General features: G+C 32.2%; 1 protein-coding gene across 1 annotated transcript in view; it reads left to right on the top strand.

The window, feature by feature from the left end:
• Positions 1–943: 943 nt before the first annotated feature.
• The window catches only part of LOC132736425 (uncharacterized), a 51869-nt gene continuing 36096 nt past the window's right edge, over positions 944–16716 (top strand). Inside the window, exons 1-10 of the mRNA XM_060723553.1 lie at positions 944–1198; positions 6106–6232; positions 7451–7516; positions 7979–8053; positions 8638–8700; positions 9205–9282; positions 12397–12465; positions 14029–14100; positions 15934–16011; positions 16567–16638. Coding sequence (XP_060579536.1) covers positions 1081–1198; positions 6106–6232; positions 7451–7516; positions 7979–8053; positions 8638–8700; positions 9205–9282; positions 12397–12465; positions 14029–14100; positions 15934–16011; positions 16567–16638 — 818 coding nt within the window. The 5' untranslated portion in view covers positions 944–1080. The remainder of the gene's footprint in view (positions 1199–6105; positions 6233–7450; positions 7517–7978; positions 8054–8637; positions 8701–9204; positions 9283–12396; positions 12466–14028; positions 14101–15933; positions 16012–16566; positions 16639–16716) is intronic.

Genomic DNA, 16716 nt, shown 5'->3' on the forward strand with positions numbered 1-16716 from the left:
ATGTATGTTGTGTTCTGTTTTGTTTTGTACAATAAAACACAAAGTCAAATATATTTTTACCGTCGTCTTTAATGAGAGATGAGTCAGTTATTATATAAAATGAAATGTTCAAAGAATGATACTTTACCTTTTAATAGTTTGCTTGATCAGTTAAAGAAAAATGCAAATTAATAATTCAAAAATAGATGACTGATATTTGTAAAAGTGGATCAATCTTATCTATATACATATTATACAAATTGTTATTAGGAAGAACATTTTAAACAAGAAAATTACTGTTTTAAATTGAAGGTCATTTGTTTCATACTATGTAATATTTGAGAAATCGCGTCAATTTTCCATAATCATTCTACATTCACCAATGTCATACCTCTCTTAATTATGGTATCGTTGATTGAAGTGATAGTCACTTAAAAATGTTATACTCTTATCAGTATAATTTTTTATAATAAGTATAGGTACTTATATTTATTTTTATGTTTTAATAGAAATCTGCGTAAATTTGAACAAATTAAAATGATTATCGACACAATGCGTGAAAGATTTCGAAACGATTTTTTAATTTCCCAAATATTAAATTGACTCGACATGCAGTGCGCTCGTCCGCTTTATATTGAACGATAATGACTTTGGACCAACCGCATTATTTAAAAAGGGGTTTCTATAATTTCTGTTATGGTTTAACCCATAAGTTTGCTTTGTTAAATCTATAATCATTTTGTTTAAAGGGAACATATATATATATATATATATTAAACTCGCCCATTTCCTCTAAATAGATCAAACACACGCATCAAGTAGTATTAGATCATATGCTAATAAATGTTCTAATCTTAAGTGTCGTTTCAAAGAGAATTTTACGTATTACAAAAAAAAATGAGAGAAAAAATCTTCCTTTTAAATTTGAATTTATTATAGTTTTAGCTTGATTTATTGATATAAAGATACATCAATCATACAATTACTTGACTTTACAGATAACGAAAGGTGTAGCATAAACTGATTTCAAAATTTACAAAATGGAATTTCTAGCGATTAGAATATGTCAAAAGTGAAAATCCTATTTATTCAAATACAACTATGTATATACTTGTGAAATTTATCTTACTGCACGTGTTGTTGGATTCTGCATGTGCGTGGAAAGCACAGGATTACTATAACAGTAGATACGGCTCAGATGGAATAAGTTATAATGCGGGTATGTTATTTCCCAAATATCTTTAGCACTGCACATTTTTCTGTAATGTTTAAAATCATAAAATTTGTAAAAAATTATTGTAAATCATAATTATATCATGATAGTAAATCACTGAGCGTAGATACCATTTTTATGAATGTTAAGTTTAATTTGTTTTGGTTTGATTGTGTTTGAAGCTATATGCTTATTGAAATACTCTCGAATCCGATCCTTGATCCAATCAGTACAACTTCCTTGCCAGTGGAAGCAACGGCTCTCCCTGACGGGGTTTAAACCCATTTTTCTGATAACATAATAAATTTCGCCAAATATAGAAACTAATCATGTTAAGTAAAGAGTAACTAATAGAAACCAATTTTAACAAAGGTTATATCTTCTTGTATAGTGAAGAACATAATAGATCCGGTATCATGAAATGCTTATAAAGGTCCTTTCCACACAATATATTTTGCTGAATACATAATGATTCTGCATGAATATAGAGATAGATACTGCTAATTTAAAATATTATCTACTTGTAGAATTATGAATAACTCTGCCTGATGATAAAATAGGTCCAAGCTGAAAATAAAATTCATGTTAAGTGTAAGTAGAAAAAAAAATAATGTCGTTGAACATAAGATTAAATTTTACTGATAACATGAGGTTATTATACATTTCTGTAGCAAGCACTTCGCCCAATATAGGTTTTTAAAGATGGAGTCAAATATTATTAGTAGTGTACTAAATAAAGTAAAATGACCACTTCATTTCACAACACAAATTTATATAAAGAAAAAAACATATATACATGGACTGAAGTAAAACTGAAGACAATGGGGTTAGGCCACAGGCACTTGAGGTGTGGAACTCCAAAAATTCTTAAAACTAAAGAAATTATGTTTGTCAAACCCAACACCTAAATTGATTATTTATAACAACAAAACATAATATTTGCTATAGTGTGTATAGAAGGCAACTTTGGCGTTCGAAAGAGCATTTTGTAGTTTTTAAAGATTATTAGAGATAAATTAATTCAAGATATCAGTTTGAAACAGCGTAGTCGTAACAAAATGTTTGAAATATTTAAAAAATATCCTTTGATTAATCTTGGCCGATCATCATGGTTAGTTAGAAAAAAAGAATGTTTTGTCCTTAAATACGCGAGAGCAAACTTCACATTTTTCTGTACCGAACTTTTGATAAAACATTGATACCTAATGTCTGTATTTTTCTACAGACTATCACTCTTTTAAAAAGTAATTAGTAAATTTATTTTGTGAAAAGAATGTCGTACATGTAGCACGCATCAGTGTCCCCACTCCCTGCTTCTTAAGCTCAATTTTTAAGCTCTAATTTTGTCATGGCTATCTTATCGATAACGACGTTGGTTAACCTTTTCGTTCATTATTTTTTGAGAAATTGAATGCAAATGCTTCAGATTGAGGATGTACTCTGAACCATAGTTGCTGATATGGTACGCTTTTGTGTGTCTAGTTGCGACAACACGACAAAGCGCTGAACGGCTCGTTATCGGACTTTCGTCTTGTCGTCCTGTCGTTAGCGACAACACGACAAAGCATGAAACGGCGCGTTGTCGCGCTGTCGTCTTGTCGTCCTGTCTCTAGCGTGGCACGCCAGACGACACGTTGTTGTGCGGCGCGATGTCACGGTGTGTTCGCCCTGTCGCTTGGCTTATAAGCCAATCCTTCAATTTGAACCGAGCGAAAATGTTACATCTCGACAACACGCCGCACATCAACGCGCTGTCTGGCGTTTATCGTTAGCGACAGGACAACAAGACGACAGCGCGAAAATGCGCCGTTTGGCGCTTTGTCGTGTTGTCCCTAGCGCCAACGCGACGCACAAAGGCGTACCAAATCAGCCACCATACCGAACTAAAATATATTCAATGTAAGCAATTGTATCAATTATGTGATAAAGGGATTACTTCATATGATCTTTAATAGGTGAAAACTTAATTCTCTGATAAAATGTCGGGATTATCTTATATTCACTAGTATTAAACGCATACCCATTTACTATTTAAATTGAAATTATTTATAAAAGAGAGGTACAATAGTGGCACGTGAACTGATAAGATATTAACAACGAATGATGAAAAAAATACCCCCAAAAAACTGATATGAAATACATAATTTTGAAGACTTTATATGCGTAAATAGGCGTACAAGGTATGGTTATGAGCGCGTATTTAGGCTTAAGTTTTAGCGCACATCAAAAAGTCGCAGATTCTTTAGTGATTCTCATGGTCTTAAGATTTAAAGTAAATTGGTTTTTAATGGAAGGTCTGTAATACAAAGAATAATTGAGCCGCTTAATGACAAAACCAACATAATGGGTTTGCGACCAGCATGGATCCAGACCAGCATGCGCATCCGCGCAGTCTGATCAGGATACATGCTGTTCGCTTACCAACTCTTTTACAAGTAGAGAAACTGATAGCAAACATCATGGATCCTTATCAGACTACGCGGATGAGCATGCTGGTCGCAAATGCATTACGTTGGTTTTGTCATGACGCGGCTCAATTACGTTGATAGTATTTACTATAACATATAATAACAAACTGGAAAAGTTTTTCCCAAGTGTAAGATAATATTACATAATACAGTAGAACAAAACATAATTATTCATCAGATAAATTATCATTCTAAATCACTTAGAACTTAATCAACACTTAAACAGCATTTTATAAGAAAATACAAAATCATTATTTGAAATATTAATGATGAATGTGTGCCCAGTGAACATAGACCTTTCCACTTTAAACCATAGGAGACCTCTAACATAATTCACCTTGTCTGGAGGCCTCTACAATAATTTGCCTGGTTCAAGGAATAGAAAATCAATTCTACATATATAACATTGTGTGAGGGGGGCTAGCCTGAAATAATCTACCCTTATCAAACTTGTTTGAAGAGATATACCATTATTCACCTGGACAGAAAAGAAAAATAAGGACAGTTCCACCTTGTCCGAAATTCGCCTCATATGAGTTTAAGGAATTAACTATAATTCACCTGATCCGCAAGGATCAACCATAATTCATAATATTAAAAATACAATTCACAAAATCTAAAATAATTATAAAAAAACTAGACCTTAACTTGAAATTGACTTGATTATAATCATGTTTAAAAGAAAAATCGTCTGTATTTTTTCATAAAGAGATAATATTTAACAATATATTTTAAGCACACAATGTCAACTTGGTCCCCATACTCAGGGTCAAATGTTTTTAGATCCGTCGGTAATTGGTATTAATAATCATATTATGGCAATAATTTTATGTCACATTGTATATTTGTCAATCATATTGCTTTAGTATAAAGGATAGCATTGAATACAAAAACCAATGTAATTACAAAAAGATATATACTATTTTTAAAACTTTAATTCTTAAACCAACTTATTGGCATAGTCGTTGATTTGGTAAATATTAAGTAATTTCTTTATTTTCTCCATTAAAGAAGAAATCAACTGCAGTCCTCAGTTATATATTGTTTCAACATATATACAACTATATAAAACTGAAGATCATTATCATTGTACTGCGCTGAACTTCTTTAGAATAATAATAATAATAAAAATAATAATAATAATAATAATAATGAATAATAACAATAATAGTATAATAATAATAAATATAATAATAATAATAAATAATCATGATAATGATAATGAACTAAATTTTAAAAAAAACTAAATCAGCAAAAACATAAAAAAGGAAACGGTATGAATGTATTTTTATGTATAAGTAAACCACTCAATTTTCGTCGCTCTCAGAAATGATTGAGTTTGAATACTTAAAGATAGCATGATATGTATAACATGTAGAGTTATGAAAAAAACTCAAATTTTGTCAATAAAATTTATATCTCTCATTAACTCTTGTAACATCTTTTTATAATAAATATGAACCCCGGTTTGAAAATTACTTTCATGAGTAGAAAAAACACTTCGTTCTTTTCTGTCGCAATAGAGTGATTTTAAATTCAGTAAAGTTGACATTAAAGAAACACTCTGCCATTGATTCGGATATTCCTTAAATGTTAACATGTTAACGCTGCGTATCGATACTGGTATCTTTCTGAAATCTACTGACATAAAGTCATTCTTGCTCAAATTTAATCGGCAATAGACCAATTCAGTGTGTTAAAAGGTTGTATGTCGTGTGAAAAAGAAGTATATTACGGATCACTAGAATACTTTGATATATCTTTCTTAGAAAAATGTCTGTTTTTCTATCACTGTTAATACATAGCCTCGGCATGTTCTGTGGGCTGAAATGAGGCAGTGGTTCGATAATGAATATTACATGCATTCATGTATATATTAACTTCTGACAAATAGTCAAATTTGTATTTTTTAAAATTACAAACACCTTACTTTTGGTTTCTCAGCGGTAGGGTTTCTCTCTTTGTTATCGATTGTTCCTATCAAAAGTGAGTTTTCTCTGGTTTCTGTAAAAGCGCATGTTCTGTGGGCTGAAATGAGGCAGTGGTTCGATAATGAATATTACATGCATTCATGTATATATTAACTTCTGACAAATAGTCAAAATTGTATTTTTTAAAATTGCAAACACCTTACTTTTGGTTTCTCAGCGGAAGGGTTTCTCTCTTTGTTATCGATTGGTTCTATCAAAAGTGAGTTTTCTCTGGTTTCTGTAAAAGCAAAGGTACCTTAATAAACTTGTTTCAATTCATGTATATTTATAATTTTTGTAACATGCAATAGAGAAACAGTAGTTTTATGTTATTGTCGTCTGTTACGTCGTCTATTAAAATGGGCCATATGACATTGACACTAGGAATTTGACTTACAGCAACTAGCGTTTAACTTCACATAAAATTATATGTGAAGATAAAGACATTTCATTCAGACATTTTCTATACTTACAGAGGATGGTAACCATGGCATGTATTCTGATACAGATGGATATCTTATCACTAATCCGTACGGAACTGAAATCTATTCCGGATGTACATATAAAAAAGGGTTGATTACGTCATGTACAGGAACTGCCGTGTATGTATTATATCCCTACGTCATACAATGTTTTTGATATTTGACAGATAAAACAACTTATTGAATCATTGCTATGGTAATATTATACATGATTGTATTTTAAAAGTGCAAAGCTAATTTGTTAAATTTTTGTGATCTTTATTTTGCGTGAATATCAAAAGTGTCATGTTTTACTCATTATCTTCCCAGCCATATATTTAGACATCTCGATACATCTTTATTGCTTGCTGATGGCTTTTAAATAGATACTTGATAAAGTGAAGCTGGATTTGTAATAGTCTGGATTACCTGCCCTTTGTCTATTTGTTTACAATAGAAGCTGGGAACCAGACTAGATTTGTAAACGATTTTAAACGATGCTTTTTACGTGTTTTAAGAAACTGAGTAGCTGAAGTTTTAAGCGAGTCATATTTCTTATTCCTGTTTGTGCTCATATTTCACGCAAACATCCATTTTTAACTAATTTAGAACAGTGTTCATGCTGTTAACTTAGCATGTCTGCTTAATCCCGAAATTAACCGAACTCGTAATGAAGTTTATTCAAGTATATTGACTGATGGCGGACATAATTTTCTAATTTACTACTGCATGTGAAGTAGCTACTTTTTAAAATTATGTACAACAATTGTCTTTAAAAATGCCTCAAATATTACTTGTAAGTGCTAAGCTAGGAATACAACTAGCTCAATGGTTATAAGCATTTTGAGCACAGATCTCGTTTCTGAGCTAGGAGACCGATCTCAACATAATGGGTGGATCCAGACTAGTCTGCGCATCCGCGTAGTCTGACCAGGATCCATGTTGTTCGCTTACAACTCTATAACATGTAGAGAAACTGATAGCGAACAGCATGAATCCTGATCAGACTGCGTGGATGCGCAGGCTAGTCTGGATCCATGCTGGTCGCAAACCCATTATGTTGGTTTTGTCATTAAGCGGCTCAAATGTTTTTTACCGTAGGCCGAGGTATCTTCTGCTAGGTAAATCTAACACTTGGGGAAAAGAACAATGAGAAAAATAATGGGGTAGTCATCTACTTTTGTCAATGAATATTGATGTTTAATATATATATTTACTTTTAATTTTGAATAATTTGATTTCATGAAATCAGAATATATGCAGTATGTACATTTTTTAATGTCAAACATGTTTAATTGTTTAAATCTTACATATTACATTTTATTTGTCAAATTTCATCAATACAAATATATTTTTCAGAATCTTAGCTAATCTGCCGATACCGAACATCACAGCTGGGACGTTTTCAGAGTCAACACGGACCATGTAACTTCTTATTTCTATCATTGTTCAAATATTACTGGTATCTCTCATTATTATAAAAACGTTTTACTACTCATGAAAAAATACAACGTTTCATTGTACCGTCATTGTATTACTCGTACATAACTGTTAGTTCAGTACAATGGGCACCAGATCACATTCTTGTTTTATTTTATTTTCAATAAACCGTAATAATAGCAATAATGGTTTGTTTCCATACACACTTTATCTAGTATGCTTGTATGTCCTTTGTTATTTATGTTAAGAAATGATTGCATTGTCAGTAATGTACATGTATACTAGTATATCAAACACAAATGCTGACACTAAGCCCAACCTGCAACAAAAAAAGGGATATATAAATTCACAATAAGAAATCAGAGCGTTAATAAGCAACAACTTGGCTGCTTATTTTTAAACACTTTATAAAAAAATATATATGTTAAAAATTATCATTTTTGTCAGACAAATGTGGAATTGTGGAGGGTTTACAACATTTGAAGACAGGACATTTGAGAATTTAACACAACTTACCTACATGTAAGTGAACTTTGTTATTTCGTTGAAAAAAGGTAATGATGTGCAAGGAACGTACTTAGATTGTTTGATTATTCATACGAAATAATATCAAACTGCAAAACAATATTTTACACGGTGGAACAGAAACTTTTTAACGCAGAAAGTGAATTGATCATTTTTCAAAATGGACATGTGAAAAAAGAATATCTTTAATATATATTGAACATCTAATTAAATTTCGAATTTTATATACACTTAGAAATATGTCTAATACCACAAGAGCTTCATTATAGTCTTCCAAAAACAAACATCTATAAGACCTTCACTTTGTTGTTGTTGTTGCTAAAATCGTTTGAGTTTTTGTTGCTTTAAAATGTTTCACAATTAGTGGTACAGTTATCTCATTGCAAATACTGTACAATGTATTTTTATATTTATCAACATAAAACAATATTCAAACTTCTAGAATAGGCTTTCGATTCTATGTGTACAACTTGATAACAGGGAAAATATTCTTATTAGGAATGCACATACAAACGTAATACTATTTTTTTAAAGAAATGTTTGAAAGTGAAACAGATGGTTGTTTTTCTTCTTTTTTTCAGGATGGTTCAAGGCACAGGCTTAAATCATGTTCCGGATCTGTCCAACACGGCCATTGATATTCTGTAAGTCAGAAAAAAATATACCCGACCAAATTTGCTTTTGTAGACGTAATTTATATACATATTTGATATGTTTTGGGTTTTTTATAAACATTAAAGATAATGCAAATAATTCTTGAAAGCTGCTACTTTAATATTTATTTGAACTTGTAACTTTTCTGTTAGATGTATTAGAAGAAATGATAAACAATCTTCATATGAGCGACAAAACCAGCATGGTGCGTTTGCGATCAGCATGGATCCAGACCAGCCTGCGCATCCCCGCAGGCTGATCAGGATCCATGCTGTCCGCTTACAGACCCTCAACTTATAATAAGGTTTGTAAGCGAACAGCATGGATCCTGATCAGACTGCGCGGATGCGAAGGCTGATCTGGATCCATGCTGGTCGCAAACCAATTCTGTTGGTTTTGTCGTGACGCGGCTCATATTATTATCTTTTATCTTTATTTTATTAATTTCATTAACCGAGAATTAGATGTAACCATACCTTTTTGTTGTGTTCCAGAAACCTAGCTGGGAACAGAATATCAATAGACACTAATAACCATCAGGGCTGGCAATTTCCAGAGACTATTACTAGAATGTAAGTATAATACAAGTACCTGGAGTTTAATTGTGACTTACCATCCATGTTGTCAAAGTAGATAAATACCTTTTAAACGTTGATTTTACGACCAGCTGTAGCTTAATAGCATGGCTGATGATTAAATCATGATGATGACTTCAAAGTGACAATGTTCTTATATTCGTCTTCTGTCTTGCTTCGTCGGTTTTGGTTTGGTGCCTTCTGCATGTCCTGCTGAGATAACTTGGTTGTGTCAGGGGTTGCGTCCTGTGAACGTTGCCTTTGCCTTGTTGATCTTTATTCTCGTCTTTCTCTAAGTGCTAATCCCGATATTTATTTATAGCCGAGTTCAAATCACATCGAAACTGGTAAGTTCACATAGTGACTTTGTAAGCTTTGCTGGTTGAAGGAGACTACAGGGCTCCAATAGTATAATATTTCAGACATTAGTTGACTTTGTTTTAAAGTCAAACAACCACCTGCAAGCTATATAAATAGTTTTCTCACATTAAAGTATATATTATCCCAAACGGATGTGAATCTCGCAGTGGAAATTGACTCGAAATAAGCTTATTTGTCCAGTTAAATGCAACATATATAAACTGGCTAATATGTATTTAAAGTTCAGCTGGATATCTTAATATTGTCTTTTTAAAGTTTGATGCAGAGCTTTGTCGGACCGTATTTGGTACAAAAACGAATATGGTACAAATTTGTACCATATTCGGCCGAATATGGTACAACTGTCTAATTGTACCATATACGTATCTGCAGTTTTGGGGTAAAATGCCTGACCAAATATGGTACAAACTTGTACCATATTCGGATGAAAAATGTACCACATTCGTTCCGAATATGGTACACACTCATCATCGTCATCATCATCATCATCATCATCGTTATCTCATCATCATCACCACCATCATCATTATCATTATCATCATCATCATCATCATCATCACCATCATCATCATCATCATCATAACTACAATTTGCATCAACGTCATCAATACCATCATGAAAATAATCATCATCGTCATCTCATCATCATCTCATCATCATCATCATCATCATCACCATCATCATCGTCATCGTCATCATCATCATCGTCATCATCATCATCATCATCATCATCATCATCATCATCATAACTACAATTTGCATCAACGTCATCAATACCATCATGAAAATAATCATCATCGTCATCATCATCATCATCATAACTACAATTTGCATCAACGTCATCAATACCATCATGAAAATAATCATCATCGTCATCATCATCATCATCATCATCATCATCAGCATCATCATCATAATCATCATCATCGGCGGCCAGTAATCATTGGCGTCAACATAATAAAAAACTTTTTTCTTCATCATCATTATAATCATTATCATCGGCCGATAAACATCGCAGTTATCATCATCACAATCATCAAACCCCAATCATCATCACCATTGTCATCATCATCAATTACATCATCATCGTCACCATTAACACCATCATCATCATCGTCACCATTAACGCCATTATCATCATCATCGTCATGATGATGACAAAAGTTTTGATGATGATGACGACGATCAAAATTACCGTCATCATCATCATCACAATTTTTATCATCATTGTCATCATCATCACCATCATTATCACCACAATCATCAAGGTCATCATCATCATCAACACCATCATCATCATCACCATTATCATCATCGTAATGAAGATCACAAAAATGTGATGATGATAACTGCGATGTTTTTCGGTCGATGGTGATGATGATGACAAAAGTTTTGTAATGATGATAACGACGGTCAGCACATCATCATCATCATAATCTACCGATAAAAATCGCCGTCAGCATCATCAAAACACATTTGTCATCATAATCATCATCATTATAATAATCATCATCGACCGATAAACATCGCTGTCATAATCATCAAAATACTTTTGTTATCATCATCATCATCATCATCATCATCACATCAATTATCACATTAAATTACGTTTGCTTAAAGCAATCATATCTGGACAAAACCTACCAATTATTATTAAAATGTATTAAAATATAAGCATTAATACCGAGGGGTATTAAACGATCAAATTTTCCAAGAAGCGCTGGCGCGCTTCATGGATTTGCTCGCCTACCTTTACCCTTACAAGTTCACACTCTATGAACATAACCAAAATGCGATAATCCTCAAACTTTTACAGAGTTACCTGGAGCAAGCACGTCTCTAGTCTTAGAGTACTAGTACTTAGTAACCAGTACTAAGCAGATACATTCGCCAGTAATTGACAACTGCCCTACTTGAAACAGCGGTAGGGGAAGAATGGCCGTAGAAATCATTTCGTGACCAATCTCCACGAAAGTATCTGGCCCGCCCGGGAATCGAACCCAGGCCGCCTGCGTGCCAATCTGACGCGCAACCGACTGAGCTAGCCGGCGAAACAGTTACACAACCAGCAAAATCCATGTAAAGTGTGGTTAGGTTAGCTGTTTCTGTTACTGCTAGTTACGACGACGACGACGACGACGACGACGACGACGACGACGACGACGACGATGATGATGATGATGATGATGATGATACTTTTGTCACTTCCAATATTAGGTTAATACAATGTATTTGAGTTTGAAAAAAAGTTTACACATCGGCAGACTATTTCATTTATTAAGAAATACATAATTTATGTACCATATACGTAGGCCATTTTCATTTTATGAGTTTTTTTGGTATGTACCAAATACGTTTTGGCGAGCATAGAAAAACTTATTCCAACCGAATATGGTACAATGTTTGTACCATATTCGGTCGAAAATTGTACCATATTCGGTCCGAATATGGTACATTTGTACCATATTCGACCGAATATGGTACATTTGTACCATATTCGTTTTTGTACCAAATACGGTCCAACATTTGTCGGACCGTATTTGGTACAAAAACGAATATGGGTCCAACAGAGCTTCATCCTCCCAATACAACTTTCACATTCGATGGCATATGGCTTGTAGGAACAAAACACCGCCATCTTGAGCGATATTTAACCATCTAAATTTCAGTCAGATATACTCCCTATATTTTCTTTTTACTATTATTATGTCTTTATTTTCTATCATTCAGAAACCTTGCGAACAACCTTATCTATTGGATACCAGACAACATGATTTCTGGACCAAATCTACGAGTTGTGTAAGTTTTAATCATGTTTTGTTAGTTTTGCTTCATTGGTTAATTTGTTGGATAAAGGTACTCCATAGGTGGCGCAATAGCTCAGTTGGTTAGACCACTGACTGTCACTCCTTAGGTTTCGGGTTCTATCCTGGGTAACACCCTTTGGATTTTTCAAAAACTATAAGTGCTTCCTACCTACCTACAGGTTTACTGGTACGAAACCCAGGTTATCCTCGCATGTATCATTGCCATACATTTGGCATGAAAAAGAACCAAAGGGTCTATTCAATACGAGCTAGGGACTGGTCCCCGGATTCCGTTGTATCTCATAGCTGTCTCTAGTGTCTGCTGAAGTGAAGACCCTGCTGGAAATAAGAATCCAATTTATTTAAAGATTTTTTTAAGAAATGTCTGATAAACAGAATGCTCGTATTTGTCATTCTATTAGGCACCCTGATCACTAAGATAAACGAGTCAAAATCAAGATCAGGTTTAAATATTCTCCATTGTATATCCTCGTAGATTAAATATTAACTTGATAAAATTGGACTTTGAAATAGTATGCTTATTATATCTTAAAATAAATTTTATTACATTATTTTAGAAGATATGGATATTTTACAGCTGATCCAATAAAATTGATTCTCATTTTGATCCGATTGTTGTATTTGTTTTGTTATTTGTCAATTTTATCCAAAATAAGAGTTGTTTCTTTTCAAATCATCAATTTATAACATTTGTTTATGCACCATTTAATTTTAACAAAATAAATGCGATCAGTTTTAGTTTTGTAAACCAAATTGAATAACAATGAGCCGCGTCACGACAAATCCAACATAATGGGTTTGCGACCAGCATGGAACCAGACCAGCCTGCACATCCGCACATTCTGATCAGTATCTAGGCTGTTTGCTATCAGTTACTTTACTTGTAATAGGAATGGTAAGCTAACAGCATGGGTCCTGATCAGACTGCGCGGATGCGCAGGCTAGTCTGGATCCATGCTGGTCGCAAACCCAATATGTTGGTTTTGTTGTGACGCGGCTCAAATCATTTGATCCTGATCAAGATATTTTCTAAGTGAACACGGGGCCAGTATTGAGACTGTCATCTTCATCGGATAATTGACAATTCATACACAGATATACCATTTTATCAAGCGCCTGTTTATTATTTGCAATACGACCGGATGTAATACTCGCATATGCGCAATCGTCGAGAAATCAAGAGTAAAAACCATACTATTTATAGTTGTTTTAACTATTTCTTGACCAAATCTGTAGCCTGTAGCCTAAAATAAACAGTTATAATATCAGTTAATAATTTTCATGACAAAACCAACATAATGGGTTTGCGGCCAGCATGGATTCAGACCAGCCTGCGCATCCGCGCATTTCTTTGATTTAAATTTTAAAAAAGCTCATATATACATGTATATATGAGTTGTAGCCATGTTTATAGATAATATAAACGTCAGCATTGTTTTATGAAATTCGAAGTATATAGAAAAACATTATTTGTCAAAAGAAAACGTATTGTTTATTATATGGATGATTTCATTTTATCATTACATGTTTGTAGGAGTTTTGGAAACAACAGACTGACGCAAATTCAGCAAAAAATATTCAATGTAACGTCAGGACTTATGTATTTGTAAGTATATCCTTATTTATACATTTTATTGTTGTCTATTTCGTGTTTTCTGACAATGTCAAAATGAATATTGAATAATAACAGATAATGTATTATATTCACTTTTCACAAACCTCTTCGCTTTAGATGGTAAAAGTATATCTTACAATCATATCAAGAGTTTATTTATGAATTTATAAAATATTTTATGTTCTAGAGATTTTGAGACAAATTTTGTTGAGTGATTTAAATATAGTGTACTGAGTATTGTATATTGTAGAGGTAATGATAGCATCTTTATTGAGTGAATGTTATATAGTGTTTTATATATTGTAGAGGTATGGATATCATTTTATTGAGTGAATGTTATACAGGCTATTATATTTTGTAGAGGTAATGATAGCATCTTTATTAAGTGAATGTTAAACAGTGTATTATATATTGAAGAGGTATGGATAGCATTTTCTTGAGTGAATGTTATACAGGCTATTATATTTTGTAGAGGTAAGGATAACATTTTTATTAAGTGAATGTTAAACAGTGTATTATATATTGAAGAAGTATGGATATCATTTTATTGAGTGAATGTTATACAGGCTATTATATATTGTAAAGGTAAGGATAACATTTTTATTAAATGAATGTTAAACAGTGTATTATATATTGAAGAGGTATGGATAGCATTTTCTTGAGTGAATGTTATACAGGCTATTATATTTTGTAAAGATAAGGATAGCATTTTTATTAAATGAATGTTAAACAGTGTATTATATATTGAAGAAGTATGGATAGCATTTTTCTTGAGTGAATGTTATACAGGCTATTATATTTTGTAAAGGTAAGGATAGCATCTTTTTTAAGTGAATGTTAAACAGTGTATTATATATTGAAGAGGTATGGATAGCATCTTTATTGAGTGAATGTTATATAGTGTATTATATATTGTAGAGGTGTGGATGGCATCTTTGTTAAGTAAATGTTATATGGTGTATTTATGTTGTAATGGTTTGGATTATATATTGTAGAGGTAAGAATATCATTTTATTGAATGAATTTATACTGTGTATTATATATTGTAGAAGTATGGATGACATACTTATTGAGTGAATGTTATATAATGGTGTTTTATATATTGTAGAGGTATGGATGACATACTTATTGAGTGAATGTTATATAGTGTTTTATATATTGTAGAGGTATGGATTACATATTTATTGAGTGAATGTTAAATTGTGTTTATATATTGTAGAGGTATGGTTGACGTCTTTGTTAAGTGAATGTTAAATCGTGTTTTATATATTGTAGAGGTATGGTTGACGTCTTTGTTAAGTGAACGTTAAATCGTGTTTTATATATTGTAGAGGTATGGTTGACGTCTTTGTTAAGTGAATGTTAAATTGTATTTATATATTGTAGAGGTATGGTTGACGTCTTTGTTAAGTGAATGTTAAATCGTGTTTTATACATTGTAAAGGTATGGATGGCATCTTTATTAAGTGAATGTTAAATCGTGTTTTATATATTGTAGAGGTATGGTTGACATCTTTGTTAAGTAAATGTTTTATGGTGTACTGATATTGAAGAGGTATGGATGGCATCTTTATTAAGTGAATTTTTGATAGTGTATTATACATTGTAGAGGTATGGATGGCATCTTTATTAAGTGAATGTTATTTGGTGTATTGGTATTGTAGAGGTATGGATGGCATCTTTGTTAAGTAAATGTTATATGGTGTATTTTATATTGTAGAGGTATGGGTCTATTAAGTGAATGTTAAATGGTGTATTTATGTTGTAGTGGTTTGGATGGCAACTTAATTGAGTGAATGTTATATAGTATTTTATATATTATAGAGGAATGGATGGCAACCAAATTGAAAGGATATCAAGAAACAGTATTGCCCCCTTAGCAACAAACAATTTTTTACATTTGTAAGTTCTTTTCTTGTTTTTTTAGTTACATTGAATAATTTTAATACATAGCTACTGTATGTTTTCATCGAAATATCATTTTTTCTATAACTAAATATTTTCTTTACTACACTGTAAAGGCTTTTAAAACAATTGTTTTTCTCAATAGCAGAAATTTATATAGTTGTAGTAAACATAAATTTTATATTTTATATTTTCAATAATTCAACTAGATTAAAATATAACAAATAAGTTCTATAATTGTATTTCTGTCTTACCTGAGCATAACCACGTCGTCTATAAATAACATAATATTTAATTCGAACTAATAATTTTGAAATGAATCAGTAAATATCTTCATTTTGCAGAGGCAATACATATATACATACGGTGTAAATATTACAGCTTGATGTGAATCCCTCCAACTTAATCCCCGTTTGTAAACCAGAACTAGAAAAAACAAAATTGAATCATAAAAAAGAGTACAAACTTATTCATGTTAGGCTGGTGTCATGTGCAAGCAATACTTATTGTTGGGGTTGAATAATTCATTAATTTCTGTATTATATCTTTTAGGAATTTGAGCAATAATCGACTGTCTTACATTCAAGGAGGTTCATTTAGTCAATTTCCATCACTGAAGATATTGTAAGTATTACTTTGTGATTTAGCCAACAAAACAGCAATATCCATCATTTATAAATTCCTAAATAACATTTGACATAA

Source organism: Ruditapes philippinarum, unplaced genomic scaffold (assembly GCF_026571515.1).
Source record: "Ruditapes philippinarum isolate M1 unplaced genomic scaffold, ASM2657151v2 ctg2389_1_1_1_1, whole genome shotgun sequence".
Lineage (NCBI taxonomy): Eukaryota > Metazoa > Mollusca > Bivalvia > Venerida > Veneridae > Ruditapes > Ruditapes philippinarum.